At 42.8% G+C, this 19,791-nt stretch overlaps 1 protein-coding gene across 1 annotated transcript in view; it reads left to right on the forward strand.

Moving 5' to 3' along the window:
- Window positions 1-231: 231 nt before the first annotated feature.
- The window catches only part of LOC118850843 (collagen alpha-4(VI) chain-like), a 107,475-nt gene continuing 87,915 nt past the window's right edge, over window positions 232-19,791 (forward strand). The window contains exons 1-6 of the mRNA XM_036760490.1: window positions 232-307; window positions 4,271-4,873; window positions 6,297-6,884; window positions 12,355-12,960; window positions 16,731-17,354; window positions 18,930-19,481. Of these exons, the coding sequence (XP_036616385.1) occupies window positions 232-307; window positions 4,271-4,873; window positions 6,297-6,884; window positions 12,355-12,960; window positions 16,731-17,354; window positions 18,930-19,481 (3,049 nt within the window). The remainder of the gene's footprint in view (window positions 308-4,270; window positions 4,874-6,296; window positions 6,885-12,354; window positions 12,961-16,730; window positions 17,355-18,929; window positions 19,482-19,791) is intronic.

Below are 19,791 nucleotides of genomic sequence, written 5' to 3' on the forward strand. Positions count from 1 at the left end.
AGCCCATTATTCTCCTCCTTTGTGTTTTTTTTTTTGGGAGAGATTTGAGTTATGAAGGGCCTATTTGCAGCATTTAAAAATCCTTTCCACGCTGGACTTGCAGGCCACTTGTTCTCAGAACTCTTGAAGCAATGATGCTTGATCTCTGCTCAATTGTTATGAAGGTTTTGCTGTTCTTTTAGAAGACGTCTTTATCCAAGTTTCTTTCTTTTTTCTAGGCCTGGTGCTGGCATGGATGCATTGCAACCCCTGTTTTGGGTCATTTTCTCAGCAACTACCTTCTGCTCAGTCAAGCCACAGATAAATGGTAATATATATCTTCTGATTCTATTTGCATGATAATAATCTCATTGGTAACCATGTGGTGGTAGCAGCATAGTCTCAATGAAAAGCTAAAAGGATGGCAAAAGAATCCACAATTAACAAAATATGAAAAAAGTCATTTGAAAGGTAGGATCATATACCTACATCTGGCAGGTACCTTAGAAGCCATCTGGGTCCAATCCCTTATTTTACAAATGGGAAAACCAAGGCCCAAAGAGAGACAGCACAAGACCAAGACCACAGAGCTAATCAGAAGAAGAGCTGGGTTCCAAACCAAGACTTTCAGATTCCAAAGCCAACATTCCCTCTATTGCAACGCATTCCTCCTGTATCTCTAGGTATTCCCTAACTGAGCTGTGGATGTGTTATTTCATTTTTTAAAAATGCAAGTGATAACTATTAAGGCAGAAATTAACAAAGGAGTCTGAAGACTTTAATCAGCACAGAAAATATATTTTGTAGACATGTTAACATGCATTTTGTTTTGTTTGGCAGAGCTGCCCAGAGAGTAGGAGCAGCTTCTGTGATTCCTGGTGAGATGGATGGCTTTATCTATAGCTGGTGATACTTTTCCAGTTTTTTCATTCTCATTTTAATAGGTTGTTGGGGCTTTTGTAAGATGAAAGGTTAATTAAGAAAAGATTGTCTGCTCATCTGTAGTTTTCCGTGGATATCTCACAGAGATTTATGTATTTGAATACAGTAATGAGTTTTTGTGGGAAAAAATAAGCTCTGTCCAAGCTAAGTTAAAGCTGTCTGAATTTTGCCTTCTATCTCCAACATGACAAGGAACACGAACCTCGGTAGTAATAGATTTTTTGTAATGCAAAAATATGGCAAAGAAAATGAAGGGGGTAGCCATTAGGTAGAACAGAGAAAGAAATGATGAATGAAGGTACAATATATCTCTTGATGCTGCCTAAATCCTTGTGCAAGATTGAACAAATTAATATTCCCCAAACAAGTTTTCTGTGTACAACTAAGGGCTTTTTCCTGATAACTAAGAATAAGAACAAAGGGCTTGGTAGTCTGTATTTTATTTCTCTTTAAATGGATCGTAATGAAAATTCTAGAAGGCCACTATGCTTGTGATTCTCTCTAGTGAGCAGGGTGGTGTTCTTTCCTTCAGGCAGAAAGAAGGCAGAATTGGATTCCAACTGTAATCGCTAGCCCGACTCCATTTTCCTTATGAAAGGAGACTACTTGGCTTTGTGAACTGCTCCATGGAATCTGTGGGATCTTGCTGACAAAAGCTTCCTTGAATGACTTATGTTAACTAATGCTGACTTTTCCCCCTCTCTATGTTACATTCGTCTCCACATTCTCCTTTGCCTTCAGGACTCCTAATCTTTAGGCTGCTCTGAATAGGAATATTTAATCTTAACTATCTGTGCATCTTTAAGTGTGATAGATGAGAGGGAATCTGGTATGAGAGCCCAAAAACCCCAACACATCTGGTCCTGGCTGGATGACTCATTCACTGCCTAACTTGGTGCAAGTGACTTTCCTTGTCTCTTCAGTGGAAAGGACCCTGGTTTTGGAATCAGAGGAAACAGATTCAAATTGAATCACTTCCCTTTCCTGAGGTAGCAAAGGTAGGATTCAGACCCACAGAGAAGGGCCTCAGTTTTCTCCTCTGTGAAATTAGGGGCTTGGGCTAGTTATCCTTTGTGCTATGCAGATCACTATCCATCTTTGTTTTTAGACCTTTGTTTTTATTAATTGTACCCCTAACACTTAGCACAGTACCTGGCACATAGCAGGCACTTAATAAATGTTTGTTGGATTGGATTTATTGGATTTATTAGATCTACGATCCTTCATCTTTGAGGTGAAAGGGGTTGGTAGAGATGATCTGGAATCCCACCGTCTCTCAGATTCCTTCAATCTCTTATTCAATTCATTTCAACCGCTATTTATTAAAAATTGACTATGTTCTAGACACTGTCCTAGGTCCCATGGACAAAATCAAAACAATCCATGACTTCAAGTATCTTACTTTCTACGGAGGGGAACAATATTTATATGATTTGGTAAATACATTAAAAAATTACAAAATCATTTTAGGGTTAGAATGGAATGTGGTAACAGCCGAGGGGATATGAAAAGGCTTACTGTTGGAGGTGTAGGAGGTGACTTTTCATTGAAGGAGGTGACTATGCATTGAAGGCATCAGGTATTTCTACAAAATGGAGGTGAAGACCAAGAACATCCAAGGCTGTGGTAGACAGCCTAGGCACAGGCCTGGAGTGGGATGTTAGGCATCAACAGCAGCAAATGGGCCAGAGTGTAGACTGCATGAAGGATAGTAGCCAGGAAAGAAGTCTCGAAAGATGAGATTTTGATGAGTGAGAGGCAGGGAGGTGTAGATGCACAAGGACTTTCGTACATAGTTAGGAGAGACCTGGATTTGAATCCCGCTTTGGTCACTTCCAAGTTGTGTGGTTATGTGCAAGGCATTTAAAATTTCTCAGGCTCCTCATCTGTAAAACGGGGAGAATTACACTTGTGATTCTTATATGATTCCCTGAAGGCTGTTGTGAGATTCAAGTAAGATAGAATTTGCAAAATGATGTACTTCTTTTTAAAACTTTTGTTTCAGTCGTGTCTGGCTCTCTGTGACCCCATTGGTGGTTTTCTTGGCAGAGATCCTGGAGTGGTTTGCCATTTCCTTCTCCAGCTCATTTTATAGATGGGGAAACTGAAGCAGACAGGGTCACACAGCTAGTTGTGAGGTCACACACTAGTGTGAGGCCAGATTTAAACTCAGAAAGAGGAGTCCTCCTGTCTCTAGGTCTGGCACTCTATCCACTGCAACACCCAGCTGTCCCAAAGTGATATATAAGGGGAGTTATTAGGATAATGATTTTAAATTTAATTAATTCTGATTCAATTTATTAATAAATGTTGAATTGGATTGACTCGACTTTTATTAGTGTTTTTCTTTAGCATTTTTGTCATTTAGATCCCGTAGAGTAATATACCTGGCTGAGTTCTTTCTTGTTTCCCACCTACCCAATGGTCTTTTCAGGATGGAAAGATTTCAAGTATAGAGGAATGAGGGAATATATATCTGTTGTCTGATGACTCACCTAGATCAATTCAGAGAGGCCCATTCCCAGGCTGGCCATGGGGAGATGGAACTTTAGGAGACACTAACTTTTGAAGACTATTTATGATGATCTTTGTTAGTGGAAGGGAGTACCCACATCAGTAGAGTTGGGAATTCTTGAAGTATGCAAGCACTGGACTTCATTGTATCTTTTCATTTTTTCCTGCTAGTGTTGTCCATCTCAGGGGGATTTTTCCTAGAGGATAGTGATCCTGCTTGTGGTTTTATAGCTCCTATTCTCTGTATAAATAGTGTCAATGGTATGAAGGATCAGGCAAGATCTTGAGGAGGGAGCCTAGTACAGTAGCAAGAGAAGGCAGTGGAGTAAAAAGACATGGATTCAAATCCCAACCTGTGTGACCTTGGGCTTGTCATGTAACCTCCCTGGGCCTCAGTTTCCCTATCTGGAAACATAAGGAGTTGGTTGTGATGTCCTCTGAGGGCCCTTCCAGCTCTAGTCTATGATTCTCTAATATGAGATGGTAGCATTTTGATTTTGGACTAAAACCATCCCAGGATAGTTTCTCTACTTCTCTTGCCAGCCACACTTCTTCACCCATCTTGGTGTTCTATCTATAGTTGACATGGGGAGGGTGCTATGGGGAAACAGAGGGAAGGAAAGATTTTTTTCCTGTTTACTCCAAGTCAGCAGATCTGACTGGCCTAGTCACCCATGGCCAAGTTAGGAAGGGAAGGTCAGAGAGGGATGAAGAGATGGGTAACAGGTGAGTTGACCCATGGCCCTTTCTCTTTTGGCAAAATCAATCTCTATATTTGATCCAAATGTTTCGGTTTTGCATAGCTTCCCTTAAATTCACAGTCTATCTTTTCTAGTCTGTAGGGAGGCTTCCGTGGCAGATGTTGTGTTCCTGGTGGATTCCAGCAGAGGCTCAGAAAAATCCCGAAATGTTCAAGACTTCTTGTCTACATTGGTCAATGGCCTTGACCTCAGCGAAGATAAAATCAGAGTAGGCCTGATCCAGTATAGCAACACGCCCAGTACAGAGTTTTCCCTCAATACCTATCAACGCAAGGAAGATGTCTTGAGGCATATCCAGAGGCTGACCTTCAAACATGGCAGTACCCAAACTGGACGGGCCTTGAGGTTCATGCTAGAAAACCACTTCTTGGGAATGGCAGGGAGCCGGATACACCAAGGGGTCCCCCAGCTTGCTGTGCTGATCACGGATGGGCCAACGCAGGATGATATCAGAGGACCCGCCGAGGAGGTCAGGAAGGCAGGTGTCCTGCTGTATGCCATTGGCTTCCAAGGCTCTGTTTTTTCTGAGCTCAGGGAGATAGCGAGCGATCCTGATGACAAGTTTATCTTTGTGGCAACTGACATCTCTTTCCTAGATGACCTTTCCCAAAATGTGTTGCTGGCACTCTGTACCACTGTAGTGGAGGCGACTCAACAGGGATCCCAAAACTCTCCAGGTAGTCCCTTGGATGTTCCCTTCTTTCTTTTTCCCCCTTTTCCACCCAGAGAATCTCAGGTCATGAGGATCACAGCAGCCAGCATTTAGATAGCATTCTAAGGTTTTCAAAGTGCTTTATCTATGCTGATATCTTACTTGAAGAAGTTGTAATTCATTGGATGTGCAAGCTCTTACTTTTGTGTAAAAGGTGCTGAGGATGCATAGATGCTTGCTGGGGCTGCTGTCCAGGGGGTTCTCCTTCAGGTCTAGGCTGGATGAGATGGCCTGTGAGCTCCCTGCCCCCTGACAAGCTGTGATTCTGTGATCCCTGTTCAAAACTCTTTCACCAGAGAGTCTGAAATAGCCTCAGAGGTGGCTAGGCTGCACGGCTGATGGAGTACTGGGCTTGGAAAGAGGAAGGCTTTTCCTCAGTTCAAATCTGGCCTCAGACATTACTAGCTGTATGACTCTGGGCAAGTTGCTTCACTCTGCCTCAGTTTCCTCATCTGTAAAATGAGCTGGAGAAGGAAATGGAAAACCATCCAGTATCTTTACTGGGAAAACCCTAAATGGGGTCACAAAGAGTCGTGCACAACTGAAACAACACAACAGCAGGAGAGCGTTGTGGCTATGAGAGCTGTGTGATAAGGTAGAGGTCACGAGAAGGGTATGTGAGTAGAAGGAGATAAAGAGGGCTTCATGGAGGACGTGGTTTCTAAGTTGGGTCTTGAAGGACTGGAGATACATCAATAGAAAGTCATTCTAGGTCCCAAGGCTGGCATGAACAAAAGCCCAAGGAGGAGGGCGGGGATGAACATTTATCAAGTGCCTGCTTTGTGCCAGGCACTGTGCCAAGTGCTTTACAAATATCTCATTGAACCTTCACAACGCTGGCAGGTGAGGGTTACTGATAGCTCCATTTTACAGTTGAGGAAACTGAAGCAGACAGAGATTAAGTGACTTGCCCAGAGTCATACAGCTAGTGAGTGTCTGAGGCTGAAATTTGAACTCAGGTCTTCCTGACTCCAGGCCTAGCATGCTATCCCCCATGCCACCCAGCTGCCTCTAGGATGGGAGAAGGCAAGACATGGAGTGGGGAGAGGGGCAGGGGGAATGCAACACCGTTCAGTCTGGCTGGAACACAGTGCGAAGGGTCAGAGTGTGAGATAAGGCTGGAGAGGTAGGTTGGGGCCAGATCACTCCACCATTATCTGCTGGGTTACTGTTAAAAAGGACTTTCCTATTAATTTGGTCCTCATCCTCATCCTCGCAGGCTTGAGAGTTATGACTATGAGGAAATCTAATCCACCCCCTCATTTTACAGATAGGGAAATTTGGGCAAAGAGAGGCTGAGACAGTTGTTAGGAGTTACGCGGTTACTGAAATGTCAGGTCCGAGTACGTTCACTTTGTATCCTTCTTGTTCCTCCTTCCCTGACCCAGCCTGTAGAAAAGCAGCCGTAGCTGACCTGGTCTTCTTGGTGGACAGCTCCACGAGTATAGGCCCTGGTAACTTCCAGAAAGTGAAGAGCTTCCTCTACTCTTTGGTGTCGGGCCTTGAGATTGGCAGGGACCAGGTCCGGATTGGGCTGGCCCAGTTCAGTGATAACATCTACAAGGCATTTTTGCTCAATCAGTTCCCTCTGAAGAGTGACGTGCTGGAGCAGATCCAAAACCTCCCCTACCGGACCGGAGGGACCCGAACTGGGAGTGCCCTGGACTTTCTCAGGACTACCTATTTCACCGAATCAGCGGGCAGCCGAGCCAAGGACAACGTCCCTCAGGTAGTGATCTTGGTGACGGATGGGGAGTCCAATGATGAAGTGGCTGAGGCAGCCAGCAAGCTGAAGGATGGAGGTGTGTCAATCTATGTGGTGGGAATCAATGTTCAGGATGTCCAGGAGCTGGAGACAATAGCTAGCAAGCCCTTAGAGAAGTTCCTTTTTAGCATTGAAGATTTCAACATCCTGGAGGGTCTGTCTGGCAACATTCTTCCTACCCTGTGCTCAGCGGTCGAGAACCAGATCCAAGGTAAGCATGTCCTGCCATCACCAGGCCTGTCCCAGGTGAAAGATGAAATAGTCTTTGGGAGCCTCCAGCTTCCTCATTCTCTCTCTCTCTCTCTCTCTCTCTCTCTCTCTCTCTCTCTCTCTCTCTCCCTCTCTCTCTCTCTCTCCCTCTGTCTCTCCCCTCCTCCTCCCTCTCTCTCTCTCTCTCTCTCTCTCTCTCTCTCCTCTCTCTCTCTCTCTCTCTCCTCTCCTCTCTCTCTCCTCTCTCTCTCCCCTCACCCCACTCTATTTCTCTCCCTCTCTCTCCTCTCTCTTTGTCTGTCAGTCTCTGTTTGTCTCTCTCATCTCTGTTTCTCTGTCTCTCTTTTTCCTGTCTCTCTTGTTTCTCTCTTTCTGTCTCTCTGTCTTTCTCTGTCTCTAGCTTTGTCTCTCTCTGGCTCTGTCTCACTCTTTCTTCACAAACTGTGATATTTAGCCCTTCATGCTTCCTCTTTTCAATTTCCTATTGCCCTATGATCTAAATGGCTGATATCTGTTTACCTATGATCAGAGGATTATATATTTTTAATATTTTTAAAAATTTGTTCCTGATTACATGGAAAAACAATTTTAACATTCTCTTTTCAAATTTTGAGTTCCAAACTCTCTCACTCCGCCCTGGCATTGAGAAGGCAAACAATTTGACATAGGTTATACATGTGAGGTCATGCAAAACACACTTCCACATAAGTCATTCTGTGAAAGAAAACAGACAAAAAAACCCTCAAAGAAAATAAAGAAAGTAAAGAACAAGTACCTTTGGTCTGCATTCAGGCTCCACCAGTTCTTTCTCTGGAGAGGGACAGCACCTTTCATCATAAGTCCTTCAGAATTGTCTTGCATCATGGTATTGCTGAGAATAACTAAATTATTCATAGTCAATCCCTGTGAAACGTTGCTGTTACTGTGTATAATGTCCTCCTGGTTCTGTTCACTTCACTTTGCATCAGTTAGGATCATTGATTTAGAGCCAGAAGGGACCTTAGAGCCCAGTCCCCTCATTTTGTAGAGGAGGGAAGAGGCTGAGAGGGGTTCAGTAACTTGCCCAGAGTCACACAGCTAGCAAGTGTCCGAGGCAGGATTTGAACTCAGGTCTATACTGACTCCAAGACCCATGTTCTGGTGACCTCTAAAGCTATTTCACAGTATCGCCAGATTTCAGGTGAAAGGATCCTCCGGTATCATCTGAACAGAGACCACAGAATCACAGAATGTCAGAGCTGGAATTGAAGCCCAGACCTCAAGAAGAATTATCTCTCCAGCATTGCCAACAAGCAGTTAGACTCTTGCTTGCAAAGCTCACCCACTACCCAAGACAGTCCATTGCATTCTGGGATAGCGGGCATTCATAACAATAATATCTAACATTTAAACGATCCTTTAAGGTTTGCAAAGTGCTTTACTGATATTATCTCATTTGATCTTCACAACAACGCAGTGAGGTAGGTTACTATCCCCACTTGACAGATGAGGAAACTGAGGCAGACAAGAGTTAAGTGACTTGCCCAGGGTCACACAGCTAGTAAGTGTCTGAGGCTGGATTTGAACTCGGGTCCTCCTTACTCCAGGTCCATTGCTCTGTCCCCTGTGTCACTGACTTTGGGAAGGTTTTCCTTACACCAAAACTAAATCTGTCTGTTGGCAATTTCCACCCGTTGTTCCAGTTTCTGCTCCTTGGGTTCTAGTAGAACAGATCTGATCCCTAAAGAGAAATAAGTCTGTAATTTAGCCACACTTGTCCCCACCCTGCTCTGTGGCTGCCACTTGTTACCTTCTTCCCTGCTAACTCCTGTGCCTCAGAACCACAGTCTGGCGAGTAAAAGTCACGCTTATCTTTTACCTTCTCCTCCATCTTTGTCCCTCCCTCCCCAGCGAGGCTCCCTTGCTTTGCCCGTCTCTTCCTCTGCATCTGTTGGAGTCTTTTTGCTCGATTGTTGCCACTCTCTTCTTTATCTTCTCTTCCTCTCGTATTCTTTCCGTCTCTTGGTGCTCCTAGAAATTTTGCTTTCTCCTGAAGATGCCTCATCCCTGGCCGTTTTCTCAGGTGCTGGCGCCTTCTCTCATGCTGCCTGTCACTCAGGACCACGAGATGGCCTGCTCCATGTTACCCCTGCCACATCCAGACCTGCTCTCTGCCACCCTTGCTCAGTGACCTCTGCCAATTGACATTTACTAAGCAGGCAGGGGCAGTCGTGTTGTAGGAGATAGAGAGCTGGCCTTGCAGTCAGAAGGGTCCTGGGTTCAAGTCTCACTGCTGACAGATACAGGCTGTATGATCATGGCCGAGTCGGTGGCTTCTTGCATTGGATAGAGTGGTGGACTGACTTCAAATCCTGACTCAAACATTTCTTTAGCTGTGTGTCCACAGGTAAGTTGCCTAACCTCTGTGAGCCTCAGTTTCTCCATCTGTGAAATGACGCCTACCTTGTAGGGTCATCATGGAGACTAAATGAGATAACATAGAAGTGCAAAAGCTAAAGTGCTACATGATGCTGCTTAGGATTAGTGACCTCTCGTTGCCCAGGTGATTCTGGGAAAGAGCAAGGGCTCATCCTCTTTGGTGGCTGAGAGTTTTCTCATTGGGAGCACTCTACACAGGTGAAATCACAGATGGGCTTTCTGCCTCCCCAAAAGGTGCCAGGTTCTACAGATTATTGGTTGTCGTTCAGTCGTTTCAGCCATGTCCAACTCTTCACGACCGCATTTGGGGGTTTTCTTGGCGAAGATACTGGAGTGCTTTGCCTTTTCCTTCTCCACCTCACTTTACAGATGAGGAAACTGAGTCAGACAGGGTTAAGTGACTTGCCCAGGGTCACATAGGTAGTAAATGTCTGAGGTTGGATTTGAACTCAGGTAAGATGATCTTCCTGACTCCAGGCCTGACACTCTGTCCACCATGCCACCTAGCTGCCCAGGCTCTACAAAGGAAAAAGGAGGAAGAAAAAAAATTGTTGTTGTATATGTGTGTATATATATGTATGTATGCGAATGTTATTAAAACTTAAAATTACACTAAGACTTTTAGGACACTGTAATTATTGTCTATCTATCATCTATCTATACGTCTCTGTCATCCATCTAGCTATTCATCCCTGTCCTCTCCTCTGCTCTCCAATCTTTTCTTCTTCTCCTCCTTCTTCCTCTTCTTCTTCCCCTTCTTCTTCCCCTCCTTCTCCACCTCTTCATCCTCCTCCTCTTCCTTCTTCTTTCCCTTCTTACCGCCCCCCCCCCCCGCCACTTTTTCTTTTTCTGCCTGTGTGACCTTGGCCAGCAATATATGTGGTCCAGGGGCACTAAGACTGAATCAAGAGTCAAGAACCAAAGAACTAAGTTCAAATCATACCTCTGATCATTACTCCTTGTGTGAGAATGGAGAAGTTGCTTGCCTTCAATTTCCTCATCTGTAAAACAGGCGGGCTGGGCTAAGAGGCCTTTGAGATTCCATTTGGCTGTAGACCTATGACGATGCTCCCTATGCCTTTCTTTCCTCATTTGTCAAAGGGGTGTACTAGCACCTGCCCCTCAGGGTTGTTGTGAGGAGCAAATGAAACAGTGCGTATGAAGTGTTTTGCAAACCTTACAGCTTTATAGAAATGTTGCCTCTTGTTTTTGATGTCTGTGTATGGCTTTGTGATGTATGGGGTTCCTGACTTATGTGTGCATCGCATCTTGTAGAATGGAGTTCCCTGCTTATCTTCCCCCATTTTGAAATGTGATTGTTAGCTTAGGACCGGGAATGAGAAGACCCAGTAGCAAGCCAGCTGTTTGCATTCTGAATTTACCCGCGGCTTACATAGAGCCTTTTATTGGGATTCTAGAGTTGGTCATGGTGACCTTGTCCATGACACTGCTTGTTTTGCTTACGTAAAGCCTTTTATTGGGTTTCTAGAGTTGGTCATGGTGACCTCGTCCATGACACTACTTGTTTCCTAGACTTAGGGGAATGGTAAAAGCTTGTAGCAGAAGTGTTAGATTTCTGCCAAGGAGTAAGAATGTCTGCTCCCCTCCTCAGAGTCCATTTTTAGAAGCTGGTATTGTCATAAGTGACCACCCCAAGTTACCTCCCCTATCAGGGCTTCATTTTCCTTGATGGTCTCTGAGGTGCCCTTCTGCTCTATACCTGTGATGGAATGGAAGCTCCCTGGGGCAGGAGACTATTTCATTTTTGGTTTTGTATCCCCAGTGCCTAACACAGTGCCTGACACTTAATAGTTGGCACGTACTGAATGCTTCTTGATTGATTTGTAAGCAATCCTATTGTCAATGCTTAAAACAGTACCATGCACGTAGCAGGCATGTGATAAACCTTTGCTGAGTGGAATTGAGTCAGTCAAGAAGCTGTCACTGAGTGCCTTCTAGGTGCCTAATAATATCTCCCATCATGAGAGTGAGTAAGATTTGAAGAGCACTTTTCCTACAACAACCCGTGAACTAGGTAAGACAAGTACTCCGATGCCCATTTTACAGGTGAGGAGACCAAGGCTCCTTGTTGGTTTAATGGTTTTGAGAAGTTAAGCTGCAAACAGTGTTGAGGCTGGGTGGCAAAGAACATGTTCTAACGCTAAGGCTTGAGCTCCCGTCCCTCTGCTAAACCATCTCTTGTGCCTGGTACTATTCCAGGTGCGATGAGGAACACTTGGATGCATCTGTGACCTCACTGCTGTAGGAGTGCCTCCCTATCATACAGATTACAGTCCATCGAGGCTTGGCCATTCCACGCTACTCTTGGTCATGTCTTCTCATAAGTAAGCTACAGGGAGTCCTTCCAATGTGCTGAGGGCCCTTCCTTGATTTTTCTCGACATCATAATTATATCAGTAGAAGGGGCCCATCCCCTGTTTATCCCTTTCTCTCACCACATAACTGGTCCATCTTATTTCTCTGTCATGTATTTCTTTGATGACATCCTTTACTACAATTCTGCAGTGCAGGTATACCAAAGAAATGGAACATGGACTTTGTCCACAAGAAGCTTACAATCCAGATGAAGAGCTAAGATATAAAGGTGAAAAAGAGAGAACACAATCAACTGTGATAAAGTGTAGTGTATTGTGACTGCAAGAGAATTAGAGAAGGAAGAGATTAGTAAGAACTGGAGTCATCAAGGAAGATTCAAAGAGGAGGCAGGATCTGAGGATATATAAAGGAGGAGATGCTAATTCATGTGTCGATTTGACCGAGTCATTATAATAGCTCATATCTCCATAGGTCTTTGAGGTTTACAGAATGCTTTCCTCGTAACAACCCTATGGAATTGGTAGTACAAGTGTTATTGACTCCATTTTACAAATAAGGATACTGAGGTACAGAGTAAGTATAGTTGCCTATGCTCAAGCCTTACTTCTTCCCTCTGAATTTCTCAGGAAAGATAATCCTTGTGTTTAGTTACTGTGAGAACCCATTTTTTTATGTTTATTATACCTTTTTCCTCCCTATTTTACCTCCCACTCTAGCATTCACCAAGTCCTATGCTGATGTGGTCTTCCTTGTGGACACCTCAGAGGGCACATCACAAGTCAGTTTCCATCGGATGAAAAGTCTTATTTTCAGAGTCATTGACACGTTGGAGGTTGGGCGTGACAAGTACCAGATTGGGCTGGCCCAATACGGTCACCAAGGTCACGTTGAATTTTTGTTCAACACCTACCAGAACCCAGATGAGATGATCATCCACGTTCAGCAGAATTTCCTGCTCCGAGGAGGTGCCAGGAAGACAGGAAATGCCCTTCAGTATATACAGGAAACTTTTTTCCAGGAGAAGGCAGGGAGTCGCTTCCTCCAAGGCATCCCTCAGTATGCAGTGGTCATCACATCTGGTCAGTCTGAAGACTTGGTGTTGGAAGCTGCTCAAAAGCTTAAGGGGAGGGGAGTGAAGATCATGGCAGTTGGTATACAAAACTTCAACAGAAGAGAACTGGAGATTATAGCAACTCCTCCCCTTGTGTTTGAGATTGAGGGACAAGATGGGGTCAGGCAACTTCGGCAGGATATGAGCCAGGTGTTCGAAAGCTCTGGCCAGTTGGACCTCAGTTCTGAGATGGGCGAAGAAACTTTAGCAGGTATGGCATGTTCTTTGGGGTGAGAGGAGCAATTCCTGTCTCGCAGGTCAAGTAGCTGATAATAGGAAAGCTGAGAGATGTCATGAGGATCACTTTTTAAGCCTAAGATGCCTTGCTTTTAGCAAAATCAATACAATGATGCCTTGATTCACACATTCTCTGGGAACAGAGCACTTTCTAGTAAAAAGTGCCTCAGTATAGGAAAGTTTGGGGAAATTGGTGGCCTTGGCCCTGGGTCAGAAGAAGAAAGGGCTTAGGAGGAAGAGACTGTAGTTGGGTTGGCTCAGGTGCAGGTGTCTCCAGGTTTGGGCAGGACCACACAGTTGAATCAAATCATGAAGAAGTTTGGGAGGTTCTGTGTTGGCTATAGTTGTGGAGGTCTTTTCTGATACTCGGTGGCAGGGAGGGATTCAGTTCCAAGAAGGAGGAGGCTCTGTCCACCTGACCTTGAGGTGAGGAGGGGTGGGAATGGTGTCCTATCCAATGGGATGGGACATGCATGATGGAAAGCATTTTTATATTTTCTATGTTATTTCTCTCAGGCAATGAAGTTTCCAATGACTGAGAGTATGATATGAGTACATTCTCTATTGCATAGAGAAATGAAAAAATCTCTATTGATACAAAAGATAAATTAAGAGTGATTATTCATTTTAATTTTAATTATTCATTTTAATTAGTTTGAATTTTATTCCTTTAAGTTTTAAGAAGAGGATTCATGATGGGTTTCCTTTACCCAGAAAGTTTCTCTAGTATATTTAAGCATGATTTGATTTATATACTTTTACTTACAACTTCCCTGAATATTTCTTTCATAATGCATTCCAAAAAAAAGAAGAAAAGGAAAAGAAAACATGATTCACTTTATGTTCTGAGCCCTTCAGCTCTCTCTCTGGAGGTGGATAACACGTTTCATCCTTTTTTTTTCAATCCTTTGGAATAGCAGTGGGTCATTGTGGTGATCAGAGTTCCTAAGAGTTTCAAAGGTACTTATCTCTACAATATTGTTGTTATTGTAGAAATTATTTTCCTGGTTCTGCTCATTTCATTTTGAATCAGTTTGTACAATTTCCCCCCGGATTTTGTGTAACCATCACCTTCATGATTTCTTATAGCTCAATAGTTTCCTCACCCCTTCATATAACATAGCTTATTCAACCATTCTCCAATTGATGGGCACCATTCGCTATCTTCTTTGCTACTACAGAAAGAGCTGCTTAAAATGTTTTTGTATGTATGAATCCTTGCCCTCTTTCTTTGATCTCTTTGGGGAATAGATCTAGTTGTTGTATCTCTGGATCAAGGGATATACACAGTTTAATAACTTTTTTGGCTTAGTTCCAAATGGCTTTCCAGAATAACTGGACCAGTTTATAGCTCTACCAATACTGTATTTTCCCACAGCCCCTCCAGTTTTTGTTATTTTTCTTTTTTGCCAATCTGATGGATATAAGGTGGTACCTCAGAGTTATTTAAATTTGTCCATCTATAATTACCAGTAATTTTTCATTTTAAGGAAAGACCCATGTATTCCTATGCTTTCCAGTGTTTTTTAAACATAAATGGGTGTTGTATCTTGACAAAAGCTTTTTTTGCATATATTGCAACAAAATATGATTTTGGTAATTTTTTATTCATTTGGATAATTATGTTTATAATTTTCCTAGTACTGAACCAGCTCTTCATTCTTGGTTTAAATCCAGCCTGATTATAGTGTATAATCTTTGTGATATGTTGCTGTAGTCTCTTTTCTAATGTTTTATTTAAAATTTTTGCATCAGGGTTCACTAGAGAAATTGGTCTGTAGTTTTTCTATTTTGATTCTTCTGGTTTAGATATCAAATCTATATTTGTGTCATAGACAGAATTTGGTAAGACCTTTGATTTTCCCATTTTTTCCGAACACTTTATGTGGTATTAGAATTGTTCTTTAAATATTTGGTAGAATTCACTTGCAGATTTAGCTGGTCCTATTTATGTTTTCCCCCACCAGAAATTCGTTTATGGCTTGTTTCATTTATTTTTCTGTTATAGAGTTTTATATGCACTCCATTTCCTGTTCTGTTATTCTGGGCAATTTATATTTTTGTAAACACTTATCTATTTATTTAGGTCAGTTTTATTGACATATAATATAGGAAAATAGCTCCTAATAATTTCTTTTCCCTTGATTGTGAATTTGCCCTTTTCACTTTTGATACTGGCAATTTGGTTTTCTTCTTTCATCTTTTACAAAAATCAAGTTAGCTAATGGCTTATGTATTTTATTTTTTAAAAAGCTTTTAGTTTTATTGAATAATTAAATGGGTTTTTTGCTTTCAGTTTTGTTAATCTATCCTTTTATTTTTAGGATTTCTGTTTTAATGTTTAATTGGAAATTTTTAATGTATTGGTTTTCTATCTTTTTAAAAGTTGTATGCCTAATATATTGATCTACTCTTTCTCTCTGTTATTGATGAAAATGTTTAGAGATAAACATTTTTCCCCTAAGCATTGCTTTGGTTGCACCCCAGAAATTTTGTCATATTGTCTAATTGTTGTCATTATCTTTAATGAGACTATTTGTTATTTCTATGATTTATTCTTTGATCTACCCATTCTTTAGGATTGAGTTATTTAGTTTCCAATTAGTTTTTAATTTTTGCTTCAAAAGCCCTTTAATATAATTTTATTGTATTTTGGTTCATGAGGCTTTTGTGTAATAAGACATGGTCAGTTTTTATGAAGTTGCCATGCATAGCTGAGACATAGGTATACTCCTTTCTCTTCCCATTCACTATTCTCCAGAAGTCTATCATATCTAACTTTTCTAAAATCCTCTTCTGGTCCTTCATTTCTTTTTTCATTTCTTTTTTGGTTAGACTTATCTAGGTCTGAGAGGGCTAAATTCAGGTCCCCCACTATTATAATTTCAGTGTGTATTTCTCCCTATAACTCATTTAACTTTTCCTTTAAGAATTTTAATGTTATAGCATTTGGTGCATATATATTTAGTGCTGATATTAATTCAATGTCTACTATACCTTTTAGCAAATAAAATTTCCTGGTTTATCTCTTTTAATTATATCTATTTTTGCTTTTATCTTGTGTGAAATCATGATCGCTACTTCTGCCTTTTTAACTTTAGCTGAAGTATAATAGATTCTGCTCTGGTTCATTATTTTCACTCGGTGTATCTTTCTGTTTCAACTGTGTTTCTTGCAAACAACATAGTGTTGGACTCTGATTTCTAATCCATTCTGCTATCCTCTTTCATTATGTGACCCTTATACTCAGAGACAGGTGGGTTCTTCTGTTGGGATGAGATCCTGGGAGCAGGATATCACTAATAATTTAAATATTAAGTGATAAAAGCCTGGACTAAGGTAAAGGAGAGGAAGGGGTGAACCTAAGGGGCATTTTGAAAAAAGAACCTATAGATCCTGATGGTAGATTTTTACTTAAGAAATGAAGTCAAAGATAGAGAAACTAGAAAGTTATATAAAGGCATATTCCTATCGATTTTCCAGATATTTAGACTCTGTATGAGTGGTAGGAGTATGGTTCAAGGTGGAATTTTTTAAGGGCTATACATTGGATATGTATCATCTGCATATCATATTCCTTGCCTTAAAAGAGAAAAAAAAAGATTGGACCTGAATTCTAAAGCATCAAATATGTGACATATGTTCTAAACCATCATTTTGTGTGGGTAGGAATGATAGTAAGTGTTACCATTGCTCTTTCTTGAGCCCGTAGGTGACTGGTCATTTCTGGCTTTTTGCTTTTAGTGTGCACTAGTGCTTCCATGGCTGACATCGTGTTCCTTGTTGAGGCATCGAGTGGGATTGGGTTAGAAAATTTCCAGCGAGTCGTTCAGTTCCTGGGGAAAGTCATCCACACCCTAAATATTGGCCCCAACAAGGTTAGAGTTGGCCTGGTACTTTATAGTGATGAGCCGAGGCTTGAGTTTGGCTTAGACACATTGCTGAGCCAATCAGAAATCTTGAACCACTTGAACAAGTTGCCATTCATAGGCGGCAAGACCAAGACAGGAACTGCTTTGGACTTCCTCAGGAACACTGCGTTCACTCAGCAGAGGGGTAGCCGGTCTAGTCAAGGTGTTCAGCAGCTTGCTGTAGTCATCACAGAAGGCTTTTCCGAGGATGAGGTAGACAGGCCGGCTTCTCACCTCCGACGGGCTGGAGTCACGCTCTTTGCTGTTGGCACCCAGAAAGCTTCAGGAAGCAGGGACCTGGATAGAATTGCATCCTACCCAGCTCGGAAGCATGCCATCTACCTGGAATCATTCCTGCAGCTCTCAGTGGTCAGGGACAGGATAAAGAGACGTTTGTGCACAGAGATTGTACAGAAAACCTTTTCCGTTGCAGGGAAGTCCCGTATCTTGAAAGAAGGTAAGAAGCATTCCCTGGCTCTCTCTCCCCTTCTCTCTTTCCCCTTCTCTCTCTCTCCTTCTTTCTCTTCCCTTCTCTCCCTTCCTCCCTCCCTCCCTCCCTTCCTCCCTCCCTCCCTCCCTTCCTCCCTCTCTCCCTTCCTTCCTTCCTCCCTTCTTTCCTTCCTTCCTTCTCTCTGTCTTTATCCCTTCCTCATTTCACATTCTCCTCTTCGGTTCCAAATATCTCATATAATCCTCATAATATCATAGATTGAGAGTTTTAAGGGACCTCAGAGGCCACCCAGCCCATAGCTCTAATTTTATAGACTGAAACCCCGGGAGGTGAGGGTGACTTGGTCCCATTTACACAGTAAGTAGCCAAACTGAGCTTTGTACTGAGGCCCTTCAGCTCTAGAGCGGCGCTTCCCTGTATATGCAGCCTCTCCCTCACAGAAGGTCTTGAACTTCGCACTTTTTAGTTTTGTGAAGAAAAGTCTTGCTCTCCATACAGCGGCCTAAAGGATCTGAGATTTCATCAATGTAGGGGAGCTCCTGGTACTCTTTATCCTAATGCAGATCACAAGCCATTTAGGACTAGTAATAGACTCTAGGGAGTGGTGCAGAGAAATTAGAAGTGGGCACATGGGACGCAAGGGGGCTTGAAACCCTAGTTGGGATTCTCTGTGCTGTTTGACCGTAAGAGGTGGGCGTGATGCTCTGCAAAAATGCTGCTGGCTTCTTCCTCCCTCATAGGCAAAGCTGTGTCATAGTACAGTTTACTTAAAGGGGGCCTCACTTAAAAGGGCAAGTCTGCTTTCTCACAGAGGCCATGCCAGTCATTAGAGTACATGTCGTGGGCTTTGCTGGGCCATAGCAGGGAACACTGGGTCTGAGGAAAGTCCTGGCTAGTAAGAGGACAGCTTTCATTCTGCCCATCTTTGTCATTATCATCATTGTAAAGGCCGCTCACATTTGCGGCTGTCTCACTTTAGGGTTTACCAAGTTCTTTCTCTTGGCTCCCCCCCCCGTAAGGGGCAGAGAGTGAGAATATTCCCCTCCCCTTAAGATGCAGTGTGGCACAGTGGGAAGAGAGGGTCAGGGGCTTTAGAGTTGGAAGACCTTGATTCAAGTCCTTCCTCGTGTGGCCTTCAGAGAGTTAATAAATCTCTTTGGGCCTTACTTTCCTCTTCTCTAAAATGAGGGGGTTGAACTAGATGGTCCCTGAGGTCCTTTCCAGCTCTAAATCAATTTTGCCATTTTACAGATGGGAAAACTGATGTTCAGAGGGTGACTTAGCTATGGCCACGTGACTAGTTACTATTGGAGTTAGGATTCAATCTCGGGTCTCTGGCCTGATGCAAGTCTCTTTCTCCTGTGCCATGCTGCCTCTTCATCATACACTCCTACATGAAAAATCTCAGGCAGTCATGATATGAGCTTCTTCAGGGCCCGAACTGTTTCTGTTGGTCCATGTATCTCCAGCATCTAGCACAATGCCTAGAACACAGAGTGTGTTGATAGATCGATTTCTTAGGCTGTGCCTCCTAATACTCCATGTAGTGTTTTTACCTATGTCTGTGTTCTCGTTGACTAGGTTGCACAAACACAGAAGAAGCAGATATCTATTTTCTTATTGATGGGTCAGGCAGCATAGTCCCTGAAGACTTCAAGGAAATGAAGACATTCATGAACCAGCTGATAAGCGTGTTCCATGTTGGTGCAGACCAAGTACGGTTTGGGGTTGTCCAATTCTCAGACTATTCCCAAACTGAGTTTGACATCAGCCAGCATACCAGTGTGGCCCAGCTGCAGAGGGCCATTGCAAACATACAGCAAATGGAAGGGGGCACCCATACGGGAGATGCCTTGAGATTCATGAAGCATCTTTTTTCAAATGTAACCAGGGACAAAGTTCTTCGCTTCCTCATTGTCATCACTGATGGGAAGTCGCAGGACCCAGTGGCCCAGGCTGCAGAGGAACTGAGGCAGGAAAATATCACTATCTATGCCATTGGCATCAAATCTGCTGTCACCAAGGAGCTTGTTGAGATCTCTGGATCAGGAAATAGGATGTTTTTTGTGAATGACTTTGATTCCTTAGAGCATATTCAGCAAGAAGTCATACAGGACATCTGCTTCTCAGAGGGTAAGGAAGATGAGCAGGTTCCATCATCCACAACAAGGTGGACATTTATACTACTTGAATATGTCCCATCTTCAATCTGACTTACAGATGGAGAGAATAAGTTAGTTAAGTCATCATGGAACATAGAGAGTTATGGTGACCATGGGGAGTCAAGAAGAACACATTTTATGGTGTTGTCTTATGTCCACTAAGACCTAGCCACGCAATGCTTTATTGGATTGAGAAAGGGATGGATTGTGCCTTATAAACTATAATGGATTTCCATTTTCAGAAAAGCTGGTACATTTTCCACCTAAGATGCCACATTGCT

Source organism: Trichosurus vulpecula, chromosome 5 (assembly GCF_011100635.1).
Source record: "Trichosurus vulpecula isolate mTriVul1 chromosome 5, mTriVul1.pri, whole genome shotgun sequence".
NCBI lineage: Eukaryota > Metazoa > Chordata > Mammalia > Diprotodontia > Phalangeridae > Trichosurus > Trichosurus vulpecula.